The 22,604-nt window shown below is 37.7% G+C and overlaps 1 protein-coding gene across 20 annotated transcripts in view; it reads left to right on the top strand.

Annotated features, from left to right (window-relative positions):
- The window catches only part of Gphn (gephyrin), a 364,069-nt gene that overhangs the window by 287,612 nt on the left and 53,853 nt on the right, over positions 1-22,604 (top strand). For all 20 annotated transcript variants that reach the window (XM_040742859.1, XM_040742856.1, XM_040742855.1 and 17 more), the window contains 3 exons: positions 1,640-1,732; positions 17,728-17,783; positions 21,195-21,314. In XM_040742859.1, coding sequence (XP_040598793.1) covers positions 1,640-1,732; positions 17,728-17,783; positions 21,195-21,314 — 269 coding nt within the window. The remainder of the gene's footprint in view (positions 1-1,639; positions 1,733-17,727; positions 17,784-21,194; positions 21,315-22,604) is intronic.

Here is a 22,604-nt window from a genome sequence, read left to right as displayed (position 1 = left end):
AAATCATTTATATTTAAGGAGCCACTCCTGGCTCAATTTTAATGACTACCTTATATCTTCTGGTTCACTTAGGAGCTGATATTATAGCAAGATTTGGTGGCTCATGCCTGTAATCCTACCATTCAGAGATAAAGCAAGGGAAAGTGAGTTCAAGTCCATCCTGGGCTACATAAGACACTCACTGTACCTCCCTACTTCTTACCCCCATCCCTCTGGAAAAGAAAAATAGTATTCATGAATAGGAATCAGAGCTATTGTCTCAGCACTTTCCTTGTCTTGGAAAGTATAGATACAGAAGAGAATCAACCTGCAAATATATGAATCTAAAATCTACCAAGTTCTTCCTTCAGATTCAAGATTCAGTGTTCTAAAGGAAGAGTCAGTGTCTCTATGAATTAGAGTTCAAAAGTTAAAAAAAAATCTCTGTACTTCCGGGTCCTAAATCTAGAAAGCAATAGGTCCTCGTGGCTAAAGTCAACCTGCAATAGAAACAATTGGGTGTTATGAAAATATGAAAATGACTCTTACCAATCAAATCATATTACTTGCCTTGATCTTAGGGGTAGATTCTCACTAAGGAATGAGTGGTGGTGGCACTGCATGAATTTAATCCCAGCACTAAGGAGGCAAAGGCAGGCAGATCTCCTGAGTTTGAGGCCAACCTAATCTACAGAGAGAGTTCCAGGACAGCCAGGGCTACATGGAAAAATACTGTTTCAAAAAAAACAAAAACACAGAATTTAGGGAGTTGGTCATGAATCCATTTGAGTTACACCACATATTATTGATACACTTCTTGTCATTAAATCACTTGGGTTGATGAAGTCAAAATCAAAGGTTAAAACTTAAATTAAGTGATTGGGAAACTCCTTCCTTTTCTTACCTTTCTCCTTTCAGGACAGAAAGTAAACTTATGCTTATAAGAGTGACATGTTTATTGTATTAAAGCTACAACTTGGAACTGTTGCAAAAAAAACTATAACAGAGTGACTAAAAGACATAACTAACATTTTTAAATAACAGCCTTTATAGTTTCATGTACATAATTCAATTAATATGTTTTATGTTAATGTAGTTAAAAGTATATAGTGCATGTATAATTTTGCATGTTTTAAAACATGTCTTTCTTGATCATATTTTGTTTGTCCATAAATATTCTATATAAATGTTACTTTAAACACATATTTTATCATAAGGATAATGCCACTGTTTATTTAAATATATTATTTATCTTTCTATATCTACTAATATAAGCAACTCTAAAATAAAGATATATATTAATATAAATTGAATTTTTAAGATATAATACTGGAAGGGAAATATCTGGGTCAATGTATATGAAATGTTTAAATTTGGCTTTCCTTTTGAGAAATATCATATTTGTGTTCCCAGAGTGTTAATGACATATCTTCTGAACACATATTTTCTGACTGTATAGCAATTCATCTTTAATTACTATAACCATTACTAGAAGTGTTGACATCTGTGATTTTTTTTTTATTTTTAGGCACTAGGATACAATCAGAAAGTCGGGCTGGGCTCATTTCTAAGATATGGCATATGCACTTGTACCCATCTTACTTATGACTGATTGTTTACCCACTGCCTCCACTATTAATATTTCTTTCTTTTCTTTCAGATGGAATGGGGCGAGTCCTTGCTCAAGATGTATATGCAAAAGACAACCTACCCCCATTCCCAGCATCAGTAAAAGATGGCTATGCTGTTCGAGGTAAATATGCTTTATTGTCTTCAGAATCATATTGTATTTTTTCCACATTTTTGTCTCAATTCACATAGCTGATTACGATTATATCTATTCCCAATTAACTGTCAAAATTACTTCACTCACCAATAAGCTTGCTAATATTTACCTGTATATTTTTGTAATAATTATTATTTTTATTTACGTTGGAAATAATCTTGTTTCACATGTCAATCCCAGATCCTTTTCCCTCCCCTCTTCCCCCACCCTCACCACCAGGTCCACCAGTCTCCCACCCAATCTCCACTTCAATCCCCAGGAAGGGTGAGGCCCTCCCAAGTTGACACTCACAACAGCAGTGTAGGAGTGTTCCCCTTTCTCCACATCCTCTCCAGCATAAACTGTCATTGGAGTTTTTGATTTTAGCCATTCTGACAGGAGTGAGATGGTATCTCAGAGTTGTTTTGATTTGCATTTCCCAGATGGCTAGGGATGTTGAGCACTTTCTCAAGTGTCTCTCAGCCATTTTAGACTCCTCTACTGAGAATTCTCTATTTAGTTCAGTCCCCCACTTTTTGATTGGATCCTTTGGTGTTTTGGAGAATTGCTTCTTGAGTTCTTTGTAAATTTTGGAGATCAGCCCTCTGTCAGATGTGGAGTTAATGAATATCTTTTCCCAATCTGTGGGTTGCCTTTTTGTCTTGCTGACTGTGTCCTTTGCCTTACAGAAGCTTCTCAGTTTCAGGAGGTCCCATTTATTAATTGTCCATCTTTGCGTCTGTGCTACTGGAGTTATGTTCAGGAATCTGTCTCCTGTACCAATTCGTTCAAGGGTGCCTCCCACTTTCTCTTCTAAGAGGTTCAGTGTAACTGGATTTATGTTGAGGTCTTTGATCCATTTTGTGCATGGCGATAGACGTGGATCTTCTACATGCCAGCATCCAGTTATGCCAGCACCATTTGTTGAAATTGCTTTCTTTTTTCCATTGTATATTATAAGCTTCTTTGTCAAAAATCAGATGTTCATACATGTATGAGTTAATATCAGGATGCTCAATTCGATTCCATTCGTCTACCTGTCTATTCTTGTGCCAATACCAAACTGTTTTCAGGACTACAGCTCTATAATAGAGCTTGAGGTCAGGGATGGTGATGCCTCCAGATGTTGCTTTGTTGAATAAGGGTCTTTTGGCTATCCTGGGTCTTTTGTTTTTCCATATAAAATTGATTATTGTTCTTTCAAGGCCTGTGAAGAATTGTGCTTGGATTTTAATGGGGATTGCATTAAATCTGTATATTGTTTTCGGTAAGATTGCCATTTTTAGTATGTTGATCCTACCTATCCAAGAGCAAGAGATACCTTCTGGTGACTTCTTTCTTTAAAGACTCAAAGTTCTGGCAATACAGGTCTTTCACTTGTTTGGTTAGCGTTACCCCGAAGTATTTTATGTTGTTTGTGGCTACTGTAAAAGGCAATGTTTCTTTGATTTCTTTCTCAGCCCTTTTATAGTATATAGTAGGGCTACTGATTTTCTTGAGTTGATTTTGTATTTCACTATTTGCAGATGATATGATAGTTTACATAAGTGACCCAAAAAAACTCTGCCAGGGAACTCCTCCAGCTGATAAATACTTTCAGCAAAGTGGCAGGATAGAAGATTACCTGTATATTTTTAACATAATCTTTATTAGTTCTCTGCAGTCAAAGTGTTATATAGTCCTATGAAAATTCTTTATCACAAATATATACATAGAGGTCAAGTTAAAAAAACACTATTGCTTGTCTAGGGATGTGGCTCAGAGAAACTACCTAGCATGTCCAAGGTCCTAGGTTCTCTGATACCACAGAAACAAAATATACTGTTACTATAGCTTATACCTTTAGCTTCTTCACATACCAGAAAGCAGACGTAATCTCTCCGGAAGAAGCCATATTTCAGAGCACTAGAACCCCAGATGGTATTAACAGCTCACTCCCTCAGAGTTCCCTAAACATGTCTAAAACTTAAAAGCAAATACTAAATAGCAGTTGCCTATCTAAAATCTGATCTAATAACCCGGGATTAAAAAATGTAGCTAAATTGCTTTTAAAACTTTATTTGATTTTTTTACTTTGTTTTTCTGTGTATAGTATATTTTAAAATAGGTATACACAGTGATATGATTCCATTAAGATAATTAACATATGAATTATCTCACATAATTACTTCTTGTGATGAAAATTCTCAAAATCTATTTTCTTAGCAATTTTAAAAAAACAATACATTAGCTAGGCAGTGGTGGCACACACCTTTAATCCCAGCACTTGGGAGGGGGGCAGAGGCAGGTTGATCTCTGTGAGTTCAAAATCAGTGTGGTCTACAAAGTGAGTTCCAGGACCACCAGGGCTATTACACAGAGAAACCCTGTCTCAAATAAATAAATAAATATAAAACCAAAACATTATTTTTGTTATTGGTTACTAACGCAAATAATAAAATAGTCAAACTATTTCCCAGCTTGTCAGGGTTGTTTAAAAATAAAGTTCTTTTTAATTTTTCCAATATAATATATATTGATCATGTTTTCCCCTACCCCAACTGTAAATGTTCCACTTTTTACCAACATGTTTTTTGAGATTAAGGGACAATAAATCAGTATTCCAGGAATTCTCAGAAATTTTGAAATTATTATTTTTGTGTGAAGTTATAAGAATATTTTGACAGCCATGATGTAAACAGAAAAATTAGCATTAATATTATCAAGTTTTTCTAAAAGTAGACACAATAGATACAGATGAATACCAATCAGAAATTCCATATGGAGTTTCAGTATAACATAATAAGAAAAGTATTTGGAAATAAGCGTCCTATGTGATAAAGCACTCTGTGTTCGAAATGACCATATTAAGTGTATGAAAATTACAGACTGTTAGTTTTGAATATATTATTTTTTAAAAACTTCTAGCAGTCTTCACATTCTGTTATTTGGATAGCTAACATTCATATTTAAAGAATAAAATACACCAAGTTTAGTAATATTTACAAAGAACTACAACCTACAAGAATAGTTAAACAATGAAAAAATGAATTTAAAATTCCTTTTTCCCTCATAGAATTACATGTGAACACAGTTAGTAAATTTTTTTAAATAGTGAGGTATGGAATATTTTTGGTTTTGTTTCTTTGCTTCTGTCCATTAAAATAATATTTCTTTTTCTTGTAATTAAATACTTCACTAATCTCGGCCATGTTCCAGTGCTATCTCTTACATTAGAGTTAGCATCAGAAATTATTAAAGCCATGTATATGGACTTGAACGGAGTCCAAGTGATCTAAGTTCCAGGACTTCCTTCCTTTATATACTTTGAGTAAATTACTCAAAAGCTTTTTATCCTGTTTTCTCATCTGTGAAATGGCAAAAACTGTGACATAAACAGATTGTTGTGAAAATCCAATTAGGCTATGGAAAGCCTTAGTAAAGTACCCAGAACATACCAAAAGAAGAACACTGAAAAATTGTTTCCTGAATGTTTAATGATAAATGTTACTATCATCATTATTATTAACATTACCATTATTATTATTATTATTACTATTATTATTATTGTAAACACTTTCCCAGACCATCTCTGACAAAAAGATGGCAGTCAGAGCTGGTCACAGTGTTACATGCCTATAATCCCAGCACTTGGGAGGCTGAAGCAAGAGGATCATTAGTGCAAGACTATTGTGGGCTACAGAAAATACCTTGTCTCAAAATATGGAAGGAAGGAAGGGAGGGAGGGAGGGAGGGAGGGAGGGAGGGAGGGAGGAAGGAAGGAAGGAAGGAAGGAAGGAAGGAAGGAAGGAAGGAAGGAAGGAAGGGCAGGTTAATATTTATCTGAATTGTTACATTTACATCTGTATAAATAAAATAAAATGGTGAGGCTTGGCATTATGTTTCACACTAATAGAGTCTCAAGAAATCCATCTTTAATTTGTCTCACTAGATTAGACTGTCTTTTAAATTAGTAAAGTGTAAATAACAAACCTTTTTGGTGGCTGTATTTTTCTTCCAAGTTTATCTTTGTGTACTGTTTATGGAAATGAATATTGTCCAGAAAGAAAATTATTTATCTTTATGATCACATCATTGGGTTCTTATTACTTATTCCCATCTCAAAGGTAAATTCTGTTTTGGTCTCTTTAAAACCATCCAGAATTACTATAAAATTTGTGGAGTAAAACAGAAAACTACAAGAGGTGAAATATTAGCAACAAAAAAGTGATTTTTACATTCTTGGGTATAAAGTAGGAGAGAGAAATTATCCAAACCACAACTATTCTCAGAGAGCATGTTTCTCTGTGATGTTTACATGAGGTAGCACAACTGAGTAAAAAGAAACTATTGATCACAACTTTTTTTGTTGTTGCCAAAAATTTAGTTAGTCCACATGAACCATAAAAGAGCCTTTTTACTGATGTAGAATCTATTCAAGCTATTTGCATAAAATCACAATTGTGTGTCCTATTTATTATTTTGTTTAAGATTGCTTTTTTAGTTATTTCACCAAGAAAAACCACAGATGATATCCCATATTATAAAACATCCAAGAAATTACCTAGCAACTGCTGAGTCACTTTATTCCTGGTGACAAACTATTGTTGCTGGTTCTCTACGATGTATAAAAAGATGTAGCACATAATGCAGCCATTGTGTGTGATTAATCTCAATAGAGGGTGGCTGAAATACATTCTAATGGAAGCAAAAACTGTCTTCAGAAGACAAAGAGGCTTGTTCTTACAACCATGCTAAATTTTTCAGTTTGCATATCCTTACTTTGCAATTCAGAAAAAAATAGACACATACACATCCTTATCCTTGAGGCAGTTGTGGCTCTCTAACCCTTTCTACTGAGTTCCACTCTCCTCGCTCCCTTATTTTCCCCTTTTTCTTCTCTGCCTTCTGCCTCAGGTTATCTGGTAACAACCAGTGCCCTTGTGAGCACTGCTAAGTGTAAAGACATGTTTAGCTTGTTCTAGATTTCTAAATTTCCTTCAGAAACGTGAAATAAAACTCCAAAGCAGTTGGAGGAACACTTACATTTAGGTATGTGGGTTGAAAAATCAAGAAAAAAAGATTAAGAAAGCAAGAAGTAGAACAAGCTGGTAATGGTAGTTCACTGGCACCAGGATGATACAGCAGGAAAAGTACCATTACCATGAGTTCAAAGACAGTCTGGATTCATAGTAGGTAAGAAACCAGCTAGAGCTACATAGCAAGACCATGTGTCAAAAACTTTTAGAAAGGAAGGAAAATGGGAGCATAAACAACTTTCAGAAAACAAGAAAAGCTGCCTTTAATCCCACCACTAGGGGATCAGGGGCAAGCAGAGTTCTGTGAGTTCCAGGCCAGCCTGATCTACAGAACAAGTTCCAGAAACTGTGTCAAAAAACAAAAAAAAAAAGGCAATAGTCAAATGATATATAATAGGGATATGTATAAGTTTATAAACCTAAAACTACATTTGGGAGAAAAAGAATTTGAAAGATTTTAAAAAGAGAAAAGAACATGAATGTGGCAGTCTTGCAGCAGAGTAACTAGAGTTACAGAGAGTTGTGAGTTGCCATATGGATTCTGGAAATCAAATCATGGTCCACTGAAAGAGCAGCCAGTGCTTTTAATAACTGAGCAAGCTCTCCAGGTCCCTGTGTTTTTCAAATTTTATTTTTCTCCTCTTCCTAATCAAGCCAAGCATTCTCTTGATGAATTCATGACTTTCATGTAGAGGTACTACACAATTCCTTCTTACATGTTGTCCCTGTAATATGATTCACACACTTTAGAAGGGTAAGGATAACTATTTATTGTGGAAGGTACTTACAAGAGAAACTGGTAACCCAAATTGGTCTCAGAGGCTTCCGAGACACCACTCAAATCCCCAGCCAGAGAGGCCAGAACATCTCTCCTCCTTCTCCCAGTCCTTTATTCCCTGCCTCTCTCACATACCTGTGACCACACCCAAATGGGTGTGGTATGTGAGATCTCTCTCTACAACAAGTAAAAAAATATCTCAGAATGTCAAGTTTAACTTTCCAGAAAAAAATTAATCTGGAAAGCTTATCCCCTTAGAACTTGATTTGGAACTATTTTTGAACAAGCCAAGAATTCATTTGGAAACACTGTGCTCTTCAATTTTCTACCTTTTATTGACCCCTCCTTGTCAATACACTCAAAAGGCCTACCTCATTGTTCTGTATTAACACTCCAAGTCACTGAACAATGAGAGACTAGTAGTCATCTAGAGTAACTAAAGGTGAGCCTGCTCAGTGTCAGAATACCTGCTTACTTAAACTATGAACTATGATATGGAGAGTTCTTGGTATCAAGAACTACTTTCCTTATAACAGTGTCTCCAAAAACCTTCCTGTGCATCTAAACTACCTGTATAACCAGATTCTAAAGCAGTGCATCTATAGGATGTGCCAACGGTGCTGGTCAGGGGAATGCTCCTTTTGAAGGACTATGATGGTACAGCAAGTGAATATAAAAAGTTTCAGAGTAAGAGAAAACTTAAGGAATAAAAACTAATGAATCACAAACAACTTCACTGCACATTCGATATCAAGGCTTACTATTTCTTCTGGAGACAGAAAAGCAATTACCAGTCTATTGAACATGAAGACATTTTACTTGAAGACATCCATTAAAAAGATAGGTTAAGTGAATTCAGGTTACTTTGGGGACCTTAGTCTCCAGGTAAGTGCCGAAATTACAGGTGAGCTGCCTGCCACACCATCTAGCATTTATTCTGAGAATCTGAACTCTAGTCCTCATGCTTACATCAATTTTTCAATAAAAAGTAATTTGCTGTAAAATACTACAAAAATAAGTTGGTTTATGTATTAAACAATATTGGTAGAATGTTGATAAATCTTAAAGTAATTATTTTTGCTTGTTTTTTGAATTGTTTAAAAGGGGTTTTGGTATGCATATTATTTTATTTACTTATATTGCAGCCCTGTCAGTTTCCCCTCCCTCCTCTCCTCCCAGCTCCTCCCCTCTAACCCCCTTCTGTTCCCAAACCCCAAATCTACTCCTCAGTTCTAAAGGGCAGATCTCTCATGAGTATCAACAAAACGTGGTATATCAGTAAGACTTAAGAACCTCCCCATGTATTACAAGGTGACCCAGTATGAGGAATAGGGTCTCATAAGCCAGTAAGAGTTGGAGACAGCCCTTGTTCCCACTGTTAGGAGTCCTACAAGAGGACCAAGCTACACAACTGTAGCATATATGCAGAGTGCCTAGGTCAATCCCATGCAGACTACCAGGTTGTTGATTCAGTCTCTGTGAACCCCTATGAGCCCAGGTTAATTAATTGTGTGAGTTTTCTTGTGGTGTCCTTTACCCTCTGGCTCCTACACTCCTTCTTCCCTGCAATGAAGGATTTCCTGAGCTCCACCTAATGTTTGACTGTGGGTCTGCTTCTGTTTCCATCAATTGCTGGATGAAGCCTCTCTGATGGCAATTAGGCTAGGCACCAATCTGTGTGTATAGTAGAATAGCATTAGGCATCATTACATTGATTTTTTTTTCCCTCCAATCATGTTTGGTTCTATCCTAGATTTCTGGGTCATCCAGGCTGTGGGACCTGGTGCTCTACGCAGTATCAGGGGTGGTATGAGTTTCAGGCTAGACCAGTCGTTGGTTGGCCACTCTCTCAATCTCTAGGCCACCCTTACCCCAACATATCTTGTAGGCAGGACAGACTGTAGGTAGAAGGTTATGTGGCTTGGTTGGTTTCCCACTCCCTCCACTTCAAGTCTTGCCTGGTCACAAGAGATGTCCAGTTCAGGCTAGATATCCACTATTGCTAAAAATTAAGATTCCTAACTGGGTTTCGAGATTTCCTTCAGCCAGGTTTCTCCCTGGTGCCAAAATGTACCCCCTTTTCAGTACTTTTCCTCTTCCATCTATACCCCAACGCCATCCCTCAAGTTCCCATCTTCACCTGCTCTCAGTCCACTCACAAAATCTCTTCTATTTCCCCTTCCCAGGGAGATCCAGGTGTCCCCCCATTAACCCTCCTTGTTACCTAGCCTCTCTGGGTCTGTGGATTGCAGCATAGTTATATGTAATTTTATAGCTAATATCCACTTATGAGTGAGTACATACCTAGTTTGTCTTTCTTGGTCTGGGTTACCTCACTCAGGAAGATTTTTTTCTAGTTCCAATCATTTGCCTTCAAATTTGCTGGTGTTAAAAGGTTTTTTTAATGAATTTATAAAACAGCCATAATGAAAATATTTCAGGAAAACTTTTCTAATTTAATATTGTAGGTTTCCAAAAAAATATAAAAGTAAAGAATTTATTCACTGTGATATTATTTATAATGGACAAGACACACCATGTACTAATAAAAGGAATCCAATGTTAATTTTTGTCCATTTCCACATCAAAGTAACAAAGTCAACTGTAAAAAAAAGTGACTCATAAACAATATTTTGTGTAAGTCTGTAGAAAAAAGTACTACCTTGTACTTAAAGAAACAGATAAGCATGATAATACATTATTATAGACCTAGCACTATAAAGGTTTAGATGGGACCATTGCAAGCTCAAGGACTCTGTAATCTACATTGTGGTGGTATCTTGCTTGTACAAATAAAGCCTATCGGAGGGTCAGAGAATGGAGCTTGCCACTAGCTAAGCATTGGGATCTGGAGGTCTATACAGACAAAAAGGAAGTGAGATAGCTGGGCAGAAACAGAAAATAAGCAGAGAGAAACAGGAACTTGCTCTCTTGTCTGTTGAGATGCTAAGGAGGTAAGGTATGGCCATGGCTTGTTCCTTCTCTCTGATCGCTCAGCATTTTCCTCTATATCTGACTCTGGGTTTTTATTACTTAGAACAATGAAGAACTTCTTTAATATTTTGGTGCCCAATATAAGGCTGGAACCCATTGCCCTGAGTCTTCTGCAGTACAGACTGAGCTAGTTTTTCAGGTGACTGTCCAGGCAATGAGATGTCTCTGTCAACTTTAGAGTTTATATATTATCCTCCTGGGGTCTTTGATGGAGTTGAAGAGAGATGGTTATGGTTATGGTTTTCCTTAGTTGTGATAAAAGATAAAGTTATGTATAAAACTTTAGACTCACAAAGATAGGATATAGTTTTTTTAGTTTTGCCAAATGGTAGTGGACTAAATATTGTAAATTATAGTTCTTGCTTGGTAACTGTTTTGTTATATATAATTTTAATATATTAAAGTTAAAACCTTCCTTTTATTTAGACAGAAAAGAGGAGATGATGGGGGATGTCCTGCAATATGCTGTGAATATATATTCCTCTTATTGGTTGTTAACTAAAGCTGTTCTGGCCAATGGACAAGCAGGATGTAGCCAGGCAGGAAGTATACATGGGGCTACTAGACTAGGAGAATTCTGGGAAGAGCAAGACAGTGGGTCAGTCATGGGGGAGACTCAGTGTAGCTGCCAAGGGAATAAGAGGTCCCAGCTTCACTAGTAAGCCAAGGCCATGAGGAGATATACAAATTAATAGAAATGGGTTAATAATTAAGAGAGAGCTAGCCAATAAGAAGCCTGAGCCATTGAAACCTAAGCCACTGGCCAAACAGTTTATAATTAATATAAGCCTTTGTGTTTATTTGGGACTGAACCTAGACCCAGCTGTTTGGCAAGAATTTCCACATGAAACAGAGCTCCAGTGAACTTCCTAGTTTCAGTCTCATGTAGGCCATGGTGCGGAGCACAGGCTTGAGCAGAGCATGGTGGATTCCCACACCAGTACACAGAGCTCATCTCTAAACCACAAAGCATGCTGCATGACTGACTTAGCTTTTACGCATACAGACAAAAATGGTTTATGGCAGTGTACTACAAGCTGCTTGATGGTATCATAGACCAGAGTTGAGGCAGTGAGCACAGCTCCCAGAGCTGGTAAATGTACCCCCACCAAATTGGAAAGCCTAACTGGGTGCAGCTAGCAGCCAAAACCTCCTATTTAATCCTAGCTATACAGTTTAGCAGATTAAAGACTATGGGACACTTTGAAAGCAGTGCTACGGGGGAAGTTCATAGCACTAAGTGCCCACATGAAGAAACTGGAGAATAGTTATACTAGAGAATTAACAGCACAACTGAAAGATCTAGAACACAACGAAGCAAACTCCCCCAGGAGGAGTAGACGCCAGGAAATAATCAAATTGAGGGCTGAATCAATAAAGTAGGAACTAGGAAAACAATACAAAGAATCAATGCAACGAAGTGTTGATTCTTTGAGAAAATCAACAAGATAGACAAACCTTTGTCCAAACTTACCAAACAGCAGAGAGTGAACATGCAAATTAACAAAAATCGTAAATGAAAAGGGGGACATAACAGACTCTGAGGAAATCCAGAGAATCATCAGGTCATACTTTGAAAACCTGTACTCCACAAAATTCAAAAATTTAAAGGAAATGGACGACTTCCTGGATAGCTATCACTTGCCAAAACTAAATCAAGAACAGATAAGCAATTTAAATAGACCTATAACCCCTATGGAAATAGAAGCAGTCATCAAAAGTCTCCCAACCAAAAGAAGTCCAGGTCCAGATGGCCTCAGTTCAGAATTCTACCAGAAATTCAAAGAACAGCTTATACCAATTCTTCTCAAAGTATTCCACACAATAGAAGCAGAAGGGTCTTTGCCAAACTCTTTCTATGAGGCTTCAATAACCTTGATCCCCAAGCCACACAAAGACACAACTAAGAAAGAGAACTTCAGACCAATATCCCTCATGAACATTGATGCAAAAATACTCAATAAAATACTGGTAAATCGGATCCAAGAACACATCAAAACAATCATTCACCACGATCAAGTAGGTTTCATCCCAGGGATGCATGGATGGTTCAACATACAAAAATCCATCAATGTAATCCACCATATAAACAAGCTGAAAAACAAAAATCACATGATCATCTCACTACATGCTGAAAAAGCCTTTGACAAAATCCAACACCCCTTCATGATAAAGGTCTTGGAGAGATCTGGGATAACAGGGACATACTTAAATATAATAAAAGCTATATACAGTAAACCAACAGCCAACATCAAACTAAATGGACAGAAACTCAACGTAATTCCTCTAAAATCAGGAACAAAACAAGGCTGTCCACTCTCTCCATACCTTTTCAACATGGTACTTGAAGTTCTAGCCATTGCCATATGACAACAAAGGGGGATCAAGGGGATACAAATTGGGAAGGAAGAGGTCAAACTTTCACTGTTTGCAGATGATATGATAGTTTACATCAATGACCCAAAGAACTCTACCAGGGAACTCTTACAGCTGATTAACACCTTCAGCAAAGTGGCAGGCTACAAGATCAACTCAAGAAAATCAGTAGCCCTACTATATACAGATGATAAAAGGGCTGAAAAAGAAATCAGAGAAACATCACCCTTTACAATTGCCACAAACAACATAAAATACCTTGAGGTAATGCTAACCAAAAAAGTGAAAGACCTGTATCACAAGAACTTTGAATCTTTAAAGAAAGAAATTAAAGAAGCCCTCAGAAAATGGAAAGATCTCCCATGCTCTTGGATAGGTAGGATCAATGTAGTAAAAATGGCAATCCTGCCGAAAGCAATCTACAGATTCAATGCAATCCCCACTAAAATCCCAGCACAATTCTTCACAGACCTTGAAAGAACAATAATCAATTTTGTATGGAAAAACAAAAGACCCAGGATAGCCAAAACAACCCTGTTCAACAAGGCAACGTCCGGAGGCATCGCCATCCCTGACCTCAAGCTCTATTATAGAGATATAGTCCTGAAAACAGCTTGGTATTGGCACAAAAATAGACAGGTAGACCAATGGAATCGAATTGAAAACCCGGATATTAACCCACACACGTATGAACATCTGATCTTTGATAAAGAAGCTAAAAATATACAATAAAGAAAGCATCTTCAACAAATGGTGCTGGCATAACTGGAGGCTGGCAAGTAAAAGAATGCGGATCAATCCATGTTTATCGCCATGCACAAAACTTAAGTCCAAATGGATCAAAGACCTCAACATAAATCCAGCCACACTGAACCTCTTAGAAGAGAAAGTGGGTGGTACCCTTGAAAGAATTGGTACAGGAGACAGCTTCCTGAACATAACACCACTAGCACAGACAGTGAGATCAACAATTAATAAATGGGACCTCCTGAAACTGAGAAGCTTCTGTAAGGCAAAGGACACAGTCAGCAAGACAAAAAGGCAGCCCATAGAATGGGAAAAAATATTCACTAATCCCACATCTGACAGAGGGTTGATCTCCAAAATTTACAAAGAACTCAAGAAGCAAGTCTCCAAAACACCAAAGGATCCAATTAAAAAGTGGGCTGCAGAACTAAATAGAGAATTTTCAATAGAGGAGTCTAAAATGGCTGAGAGGCACTTGAGAAAGTGCTCAACATCCTTAGCCATCTGGGAAATGCAAATCAAAACAACTCTGAGATACCATCTCACTCATGTCAGAATGGCTAAAATCAAAAACACCAACGACAATTTATGCTGGAGAGGATGTGGTGAAAGGGGAACACTCCTCCATTGCTGGTGCGAGTGCCAACTGGTTCAGCTACTTTGGAAATCAGTATGGAGATTCCTCAGAAAAATGGGAATAAACCTACCACAAAACCCAGCAACTCCACTCTTAGGCATATATCCAAGAGATGCCCATTCATACAACAAGGATGTCTGTTCCACTATGTTCATAGCAGCATTATTTGTAATAGCCAGAACTTGGAAGCAACCTAGATGTCCCTCAACCGAAGAGTGGATAGAGAAAATGTGGTACATTTACACAATGGAGTACTATTCAGCAGAAAAAAACAATGGAATCCTGAGATTTGCAGGCAAATGGATGACACTAGAAGAAACCATCCTGAGTGAGGTAACGCAGTCACAAAAAGAGAAACATGGCATGTACTCTCTCATATATGGATTTTAGACATAGATCTGGGGAGTGCCAGCCTACAATCCCATGGCCAGAAAGTCTGGGAAACAGAAACTTCATTCAGTGGCTGTTGGAAGAAGAGGCAGACTCCCATGGTTAAGTACTGAGCTGAACTCAAGAAAGCCAGTAACAGAGAGGGAGGACTGATGACCAAAGGGATTAAGACTGGGCTGGTTTAACCCCCAGAAACAGCTGACCTGACAAAGGTTAACTCTTGAATCCCAGGCATCAGCCTGGGAATCCAGCATGGGACTGATCAAGACCCCCTGAATAAGGGTGTCAGTGAGGAGGCCTAGGTAATCTATTGAGCCTTGAGCAGTAGATCAGTACTCATCTCGAGTATACACACGGACTTTGGACTCCCATCCAACAATATGAGATGCACTCTCACCCTGAACTCTTGGGGGAGGGTCTAGGCCCTGCCCTGTATGAAATGACAGACTATGGACACCCCCATAGAGGGCCTCACCCTCCCTGGGGCAATGAGGGGATAATGGGCGGGTTGGAGGGGGCACGGGAGGAGGGGAGGGAAAGAGAGAGGGACCTGGAACTGACTTGTGAAGCAACCTTGTTTCTAATCTAAATTTAAACTGAAAAATAAAAAAAAAGATTCATGTGGTCAGAAAAAGATAGAAATATACAGTAAAGACAGATTCAGAGGAAAGAAACCTCTAAACTGTTTACAGTGTGTTTAAAAATATATGTAGGCTTGGGGGAGAAAAAAAAGGATGGAGAAAATCCTTTAGAAAGAAATAGAATAGCTGGGCATGGTACTTGAGAGGCAGAAGCAGGTGGATCTCTTTGATTTCAAGACCAATCTGGTCAAAAATAAGTTCAAGGACAGGCAAAGATATACAGAGAAACCCTGTATCAGAAAACCAAAAATTAAAAAAATAAAAAGAGTAGTTTAAAAAAAAAGCCACACGTTACCTCCTTAGCATCTCAACAGACAAGAGAGCAAATTTCTGTTTCTTTCTGCTTATCTCCTATTTCTGCCCAGCTATCTTCACTTCCTGTCTGTCTGTACAGACCTCCAGACCTCTATGGTTAGCTAGTAGCAATCTCCATTCTCTGTCCCTGAGAAGGCTTTATTTATACAAGCAAAATATCACCACACTACATGCTGAATTACAGGCCAGCTTCTTCTACAGAGTGAACTCTTATAATGGATAGGCAAAATGGAGAGAAGGAAGGAAAGATTAAAATGAGACTATATTTCTCCTTTAAAAAAGGACACATGGGGAAGACCCTGGGCCCTTCCTGGGATGATATGACAGACTCTGGGGAGCAGAGGGGGGATGGAGTGCGGGTGAGGGGTAGGGGAGAAGGGGAGGGAGAGGGAACTGAAAATGACATGCATAAAAAGTTAAACAAAATTAGATAAAAAAGGAAAATGTTTAGTTGTCACTGTTATTACAAATATAATTGAATATTCATATATAATATGTTATCTTTTTCCATACATAGACCTCAAACCCCTTGCTATATCAATTACATGGAAGTAACAGTAGTATTCATAAAACTCATTAGATAAGCCTTGCATTGCCAGTAGTATTAACCTGAAACCCAAATAATATACCAAGACAAGATGTCATAGCTTAAGAATTGTTTCCCCATTCATTACCTTACTATATGTGTCAGACACTGGCAAAGGAATGGATAAGACTAAACAAGACAAGTTGTTTGGTTGGTTGGTTGCTTGGTTCATTTGGATTTTCAAGTCAGGGTTTCTCTGTGTAGCCCTGACTGTCCTGGAACTCACACTGTAGACCAGACTGACCTTGAATCCATAGATAGATCTGCCTGCCTCTGCCTCCTGAGTGCTGAGACTAAAGGCATACACCACCACCACCCAGCTGAAAAGTTTTATTTTAAGTCCTAATCCTGGAAATTTTTTTCCAATTTAAGAATAAATGAGTTTAAGAGCTAAGAAAAAAGCTCAGTAAGTAAACACGCTTGCCAGGTAAACTTGAAACCTGAGCTCAAATCCTCAGAAATCAAGCATAAGTATCTCTAATCTCAAAGCTTCTACAAGAGGATGAGAGGAGTAAACATAAGCTCAAGGACCAGCTAATCCACCATATATAGCCAGAAAATGACAGAGGCACTGTCTTAAATAAGGGAGTAGGAAAGGTTGTCTTCTGACATCCACATTTACACTACGGCACACGTGTGTTTGCATTTGCACACACAAATGCACATACATGCTCAAAAGATTTTTTCAAGTAATTTTGCCTGGCATCTGGTACATGTCTATAATCCCAGTAAGTGATAGGCACATATAGGAGAATTGCTTTAAGTTCAAGTCCAACCTGGTCTGAATAGCATATCCCTGCCCATCTAGGGCCAGACAGTGAGATCCTGTCTCAAAATTTGTTTTAAATAAATACTCTTCATTCCTAAAAGTAAAAATAAGTAGCCAGATGTGGGAGTGTAACTCAGTGTTAGAGCACTTGCCTGGTATGGCAAGCCTCTAGTTCCAGCACTGAAAATACTAAGTGGAAACTGTGATGCAGTAAGGCTTATTTATTCCAGCTCATAAAGAGCATTATTTCTAATCCACTGATTTTCTGATTTTATTTTAAATAAGTAAGAAAATATTAAGTAAAAAAACGGTTACAAAAAATTGGAGAAGTTTGAATATGCAAAGAGATGTGTTCATATATCCATGAATTGTTCACTTATTATTATGAATAAGTACATGGGTAAGATCAATCATGCCATTGAAAGGATAAGACAAATGAGCCTCATGTTAGAAATAGAAAGCACAAGTATGGAAAGGATGGCATCACATGAAGACCATCTCCAGTGATGTCAAGAAAGGACACAAATAGATCCACTACTGCTGATGCTTGGAATCTTGGATACCAAAGATCAAACCAGTAGTAAAAAGGCCATTATGTACTTTAGGAAATCATAAATACATTCTACTTTCCTGAACATAATTTAATGAAGTCTTAGATTCTCAGTACTAGGTTCTTTCTCCTTGCATTAAGTCCTTGCTGATATTTATTCTTGACTCTGTTCCATCTCACAGCTGCTGATGGTCCAGGAGATCGTTTCATCATTGGGGAATCCCAAGCTGGTGAACAGGTGAGATTCATAAGCCTGAAAGACACTGCTGATTTCTGCTTCACAGACTTTGGACATCCAATTCTAAGTTTCCAGTATCAGCATCGTGGAAGTCTTAGAGAAGAATTAGTCAGAAGACTATCAAAGGGATAAAAGAAAGGTCCTATGGGAACCACAACAACAAAAAAGATTACTTAAAGAGTTTACACCTATGCTGTATAATGAGTAATTTTATTATATCCTCCACAGGCATACCTTGTAGGCTTCTCTAGCCCTATGATTGATTCTTCTCCCTACAAATTTTGATTTTCCTGGATAGAACTACATGTATCTCAATGTTTGGATGTTTAAATCAGGAAGCCAGGGTGCTACTTTTGGCATCATCCTTCAACACATTACCTCAGCCCCTGTCTATTTTAAGTACTTATAAAGTGCATGATAAGCCAAGAAAGAAAAGAAGACATGCAATAGTTTTTACCAAAGCTGACACCTTTTAAAAAAATTATTTATTTCTATTTTATTTTCACATACTACTTAGGAAAGAAAAAAACACCCGTGGGGGGTACATACAGGATGCCACAGCACATAGTCAAGTCAGAAGACAGTCTCATCTTCCACATTGTTTCAGACAGTCTCTTTGTTACTCGCTGCTTTGTGTGCACAGATAGCTAGCCTTTGAACCTCTGGGAATTCTCTTATGTTCACTTCCCATCTCACTATAGAGCACAGGGATTACAAGTACATGCTACTTTGCTTGCTTTTTCATGGGTCCTGCGAACTCAAACTCAGTTCCTCACACTTGCCCATTAAACACTTTACCCAATGAGCCATCTGTCTTTGACTCTTTTTTTTTTTTACTTTATTTGATCACTTAGCACACATTTCTATTAGATATAAACATACAAACCATCCGTTTTTATAGTAAAGCCACAAAATGAATGTTCAAGAAATATTTTACTGATCTTCAATTGAGTCTACTCAGCATTCCTTTATCCAACATACTGACATGATTAGTTGGTGCTACATTCTGGCATATAACTTACATTAAGACATAATCTCTTCTCTTAAGGAGTCAGGAGAGGAGGCAGTATAAGCAACTAAATAGCATACAGTATATTAGTTATTATAGAAATGGGATCAGTCAAACATGCTGGAGTGCAGAAGAAAACTGAACATTTCAACAGTAGATGCTTAGGAGAATAACATTGGAACATTCTAGACAGAGAGCAGTATATGTCAAAAATCCAGAGATGCCTGGCCTGGCAGTTTATGCCTATTATTCTAGCACCTAGGAGGATCACTGCAAAACAATAAATAAAAACAGTATTTTAAAAGTTACTTAATAACTACATTAAAAATATCTGGAGCTAGCCAGGCAGTGAGGGCACAGGCTTTTAATCCCAGAACTTGGGGTGAAGAGTTCAAGGCCAGCCTGGTCTACATTCCATTACTACCTCTAGGTTGAAAGGAGAAAAAGGAGACAATAGTATCTCAACTTGGAGAGATTCATAGCTATGATACAAGATCCCCAAAGGACATGTGGACATCAGTAAGTAAAGATGCCCTACCCACCACCAACATGCCATAAGATCAAAGGGAATGACAACCCTGCTTCTGTTCTCCTCCTACTGTCTAATCTCTTGTGGACTAGTTCCACTGGCTAACCTTATCCAGAGGCCTGATTAAAATAGTTCATAGAGGTCACCCTTCTAGGCCAGAACAGAGCTTACAAAACAATGGTGTGATCTGCATAGGTAAACCAAATAAATAAATTTTTGCCTTGGTAGAACTTAAATTCTAGAATATATAATTAATATTTTATCTAGAGTGAATTTAAGAGTTCAAAGAATATTAGCTACTTTGTAGTATTTTTGTGATAATAATATAGATTTTTATGGCTTTTCTTACTATACAGTCTAATATAGAACATTTAGACATTTTCTTACTATAACTTCTTACTGATCTTATTATAAAGTACTTTATACATCTGGTGGTGGGATAGTTTTCCTTAACCTTTGTCTAAGGTTTGCATATGCATTGTGTGTGTGTGTGTGTGTGTGTGTGTGTGTGTGTGTGTGTGTGTGTGTGTGTGTTAAGAACTACATGACATGAGACTACAGAGATGGCTCAGCAATTAAGAGCACTTGCTATTCTTACAGAGGACCCAGGCTTAGTTCTCTGCAGCCACAGAGGCTTACAACCAACTGTAATTCTAATTCCAAGGCATCAAATGCCCTCTTCGAACCTTTGGGGACAACAGCTCCACTTAAGGTGAACATACATACGTACATACGTACGTACAGGCAAAACACTCATTTATATAAAATAAATAAATCTAAAATATTCTTAAAGTTCTTTTACTATTATCTCTGGATTTTCGTATAAGGATAATGTGATGCGTTCTTTCTCCTATTCTGCCCTAAATCATGGCCTCTGACAGGTGACTCTTGAAGCCTGTTCACCCTATCAGGTGGATCAGGCAGAGACATACTTTATCCATTCTGGATGATTTCCCAGTCAGGTCTCTCTGCACACACCATCTGTACAAGAATTTAGACAATGAGATCAACTTCACAAGTTGTCCTCTTATTTCTACACATGTGTTGTGGTGGACATGCATAAGTATAATAAATAGATGTAATTTTAAAATTTTTAAACTTCAGACATTAACATTTCTTTTTTGAATATCAAAACTATGTTTAGTCCAGATTATTACAAGCACTGGGATGTTTGGGATGTTTTTAAGTAGTTAAAGTCTGTATTTTAGACTTTTATTAACTGATAAGTGAAATACTGTGTTTTAGAAATTTTTTCAAGGAAAATAATTAAAATGGCTTTCTAATTACCTTGATTTGACCAAAAACTTTACTTAATGAAGAACCACATTTGTCAAACAACAGAACTTCAGCAAATTACTAAGATGATGGGTTTTTATATTTGTCATTCACAGTCTCCTTTAACTTAGAATTTTTTCTGACAGACTCAAATAACTTTACATTGACACAATTCATATTATTTGAATGAAAAGCAATAAGGCAAATGTAACTGGCAGTTCTTCAAAACAGGACTCCAAGAAAGTACTTTGAAGTATAAATAAAGTCAGCTTAAATCAAGTTGCAGACTTAGTTGTGATTCATCTGTTCATGAGCAGCTGCATTGTGGGTATAGCCCTGAGAAAAACTCTAATAGTTTTCAGCTGGACAATGGCGGTGCACGCCTTTAATCCCAGCACTCAGGAGGATCTCTGTGAGTTGAAGACCAGTTTTGATCCAGGACAACCGAGGCTGCACAGAGAACTCCTGCCTCAAAAAACAAACAAACAAAAAAAAAACTGTAAGACTTTCATTGTCTGTTTCTTAAAAATATATCTCTTCTGAATATTTTCCTGTGCGGTAACTAAATAACCGACTGTCTTTGTGTTTGTATTTCCAGCCAACTCAGACAGTAATGCCAGGACAAGTGATGCGGGTTACAACAGGTGCTCCAATCCCCTGCGGTGCTGACGCAGTAGTGCAAGTGGAAGACACCGAACTTATCAGGGAATCAGATGATGTAAGTCACTACCTGTGACTGTGGCAGTGCTAGAAATCATGCTCAGTGTCTTCAGTGTTCATAAGATTAACCTGGGATTTCAGGAGGGGGTATTAATGACAATATTTTGGTTTGGGGATCTTACATTGTAATATGTAGTTCTCCAATAAATAAAGTGCCTTAAAAAATAAAAGTCAGCCAGGCAGTGGTGGTGCATGCCTTTAATCCCAGCACTCAGGACGCAGAGGCATGTACATCTCTGTGAGTTTGAGACCAGCCTGGTCTACCGAGCCAGTTCCAGGACAGGCTCCAAAACAGTACAGAGAAACCCTGTCTCGGAAGAAAAAAAAAAAAAGAATGAAAGTCTTTTGACACGGAGGGACTTTTATACTATTGTTACAGTAGAATTTGAACCATGATTAACATGAGAATTTTCACATGCAAACAAAGAAATTTATTCACGGTAAGTGAACAGTGATATTAATAGTTGGCATAGCTTCTTGCCATTGAAAATAACTTCTGATGAAGTGTGAGGGTGTTCTTAGAATATGAATTTAATATATAAAGGAGTTTAGCAGAGAATATTTGGGCAAGTTCTTGAACCAAATAACCTTTTACCACTGGTTTTCTGTTCAGGGAAAAGCTGTTACATCAAGTAGAAGTCTGGAAATGTTGAATTTGTGTCAATTCCATCTGCATTGACTCAAATAAAGGACATTTGCAGGATCTAAATAGATCATTTTCTCAATGAAACTAATAGCAATTATTAAAGCCAGACTACTGGGGCTTGCCATGGCTATGTTTCTATTGCTGTGATAAACACCATGCAGAAGCAGCTTGCAGAAAAAGGGTTTATTTCAGCTTGCAGATCACAGTCCGTCTACTCAAGGCAGGAACCTGGAGACAGGAACTGAAGCAGAGGCCATGGAGGAGCGCTGTGTGCTGGCTTGCCTCTCATGGCTTGCTCAGCCTGCTTCCTCCACATGCCTAGGGCTAGCACTACCCACAGTAACCTGGGCCCTCCTACATCCATCAGAAATATAAGCAACACAGGCTAGAAATAGTTCAGTAAGTAAAGGTACTTCTTGCTCTTGCAAAGTACTCAAGTTTGCTTCCCAGAACACACATGGTGGCTCACAATTGTCAATAACTCCAGTTTCAGAGCATCAACACCATGTTCTGAACAGGCCTACGTGGTATATATACATACATGCAGACAAAGCACTCCTATATATAATTTTCTTTTAAAACAAACTATTAGTCATGAATAAAACTAGCAAAGTTACAATTTTTTATAGTTTTATTGACTGG

Source organism: Mesocricetus auratus, unplaced genomic scaffold (genome assembly GCF_017639785.1).
Source record: "Mesocricetus auratus isolate SY011 unplaced genomic scaffold, BCM_Maur_2.0 Super-Scaffold_15014, whole genome shotgun sequence".
Classification (NCBI taxonomy): domain Eukaryota; kingdom Metazoa; phylum Chordata; class Mammalia; order Rodentia; family Cricetidae; genus Mesocricetus; species Mesocricetus auratus.
This window is presented reverse-complemented; position numbering and strand designations above follow the sequence as displayed.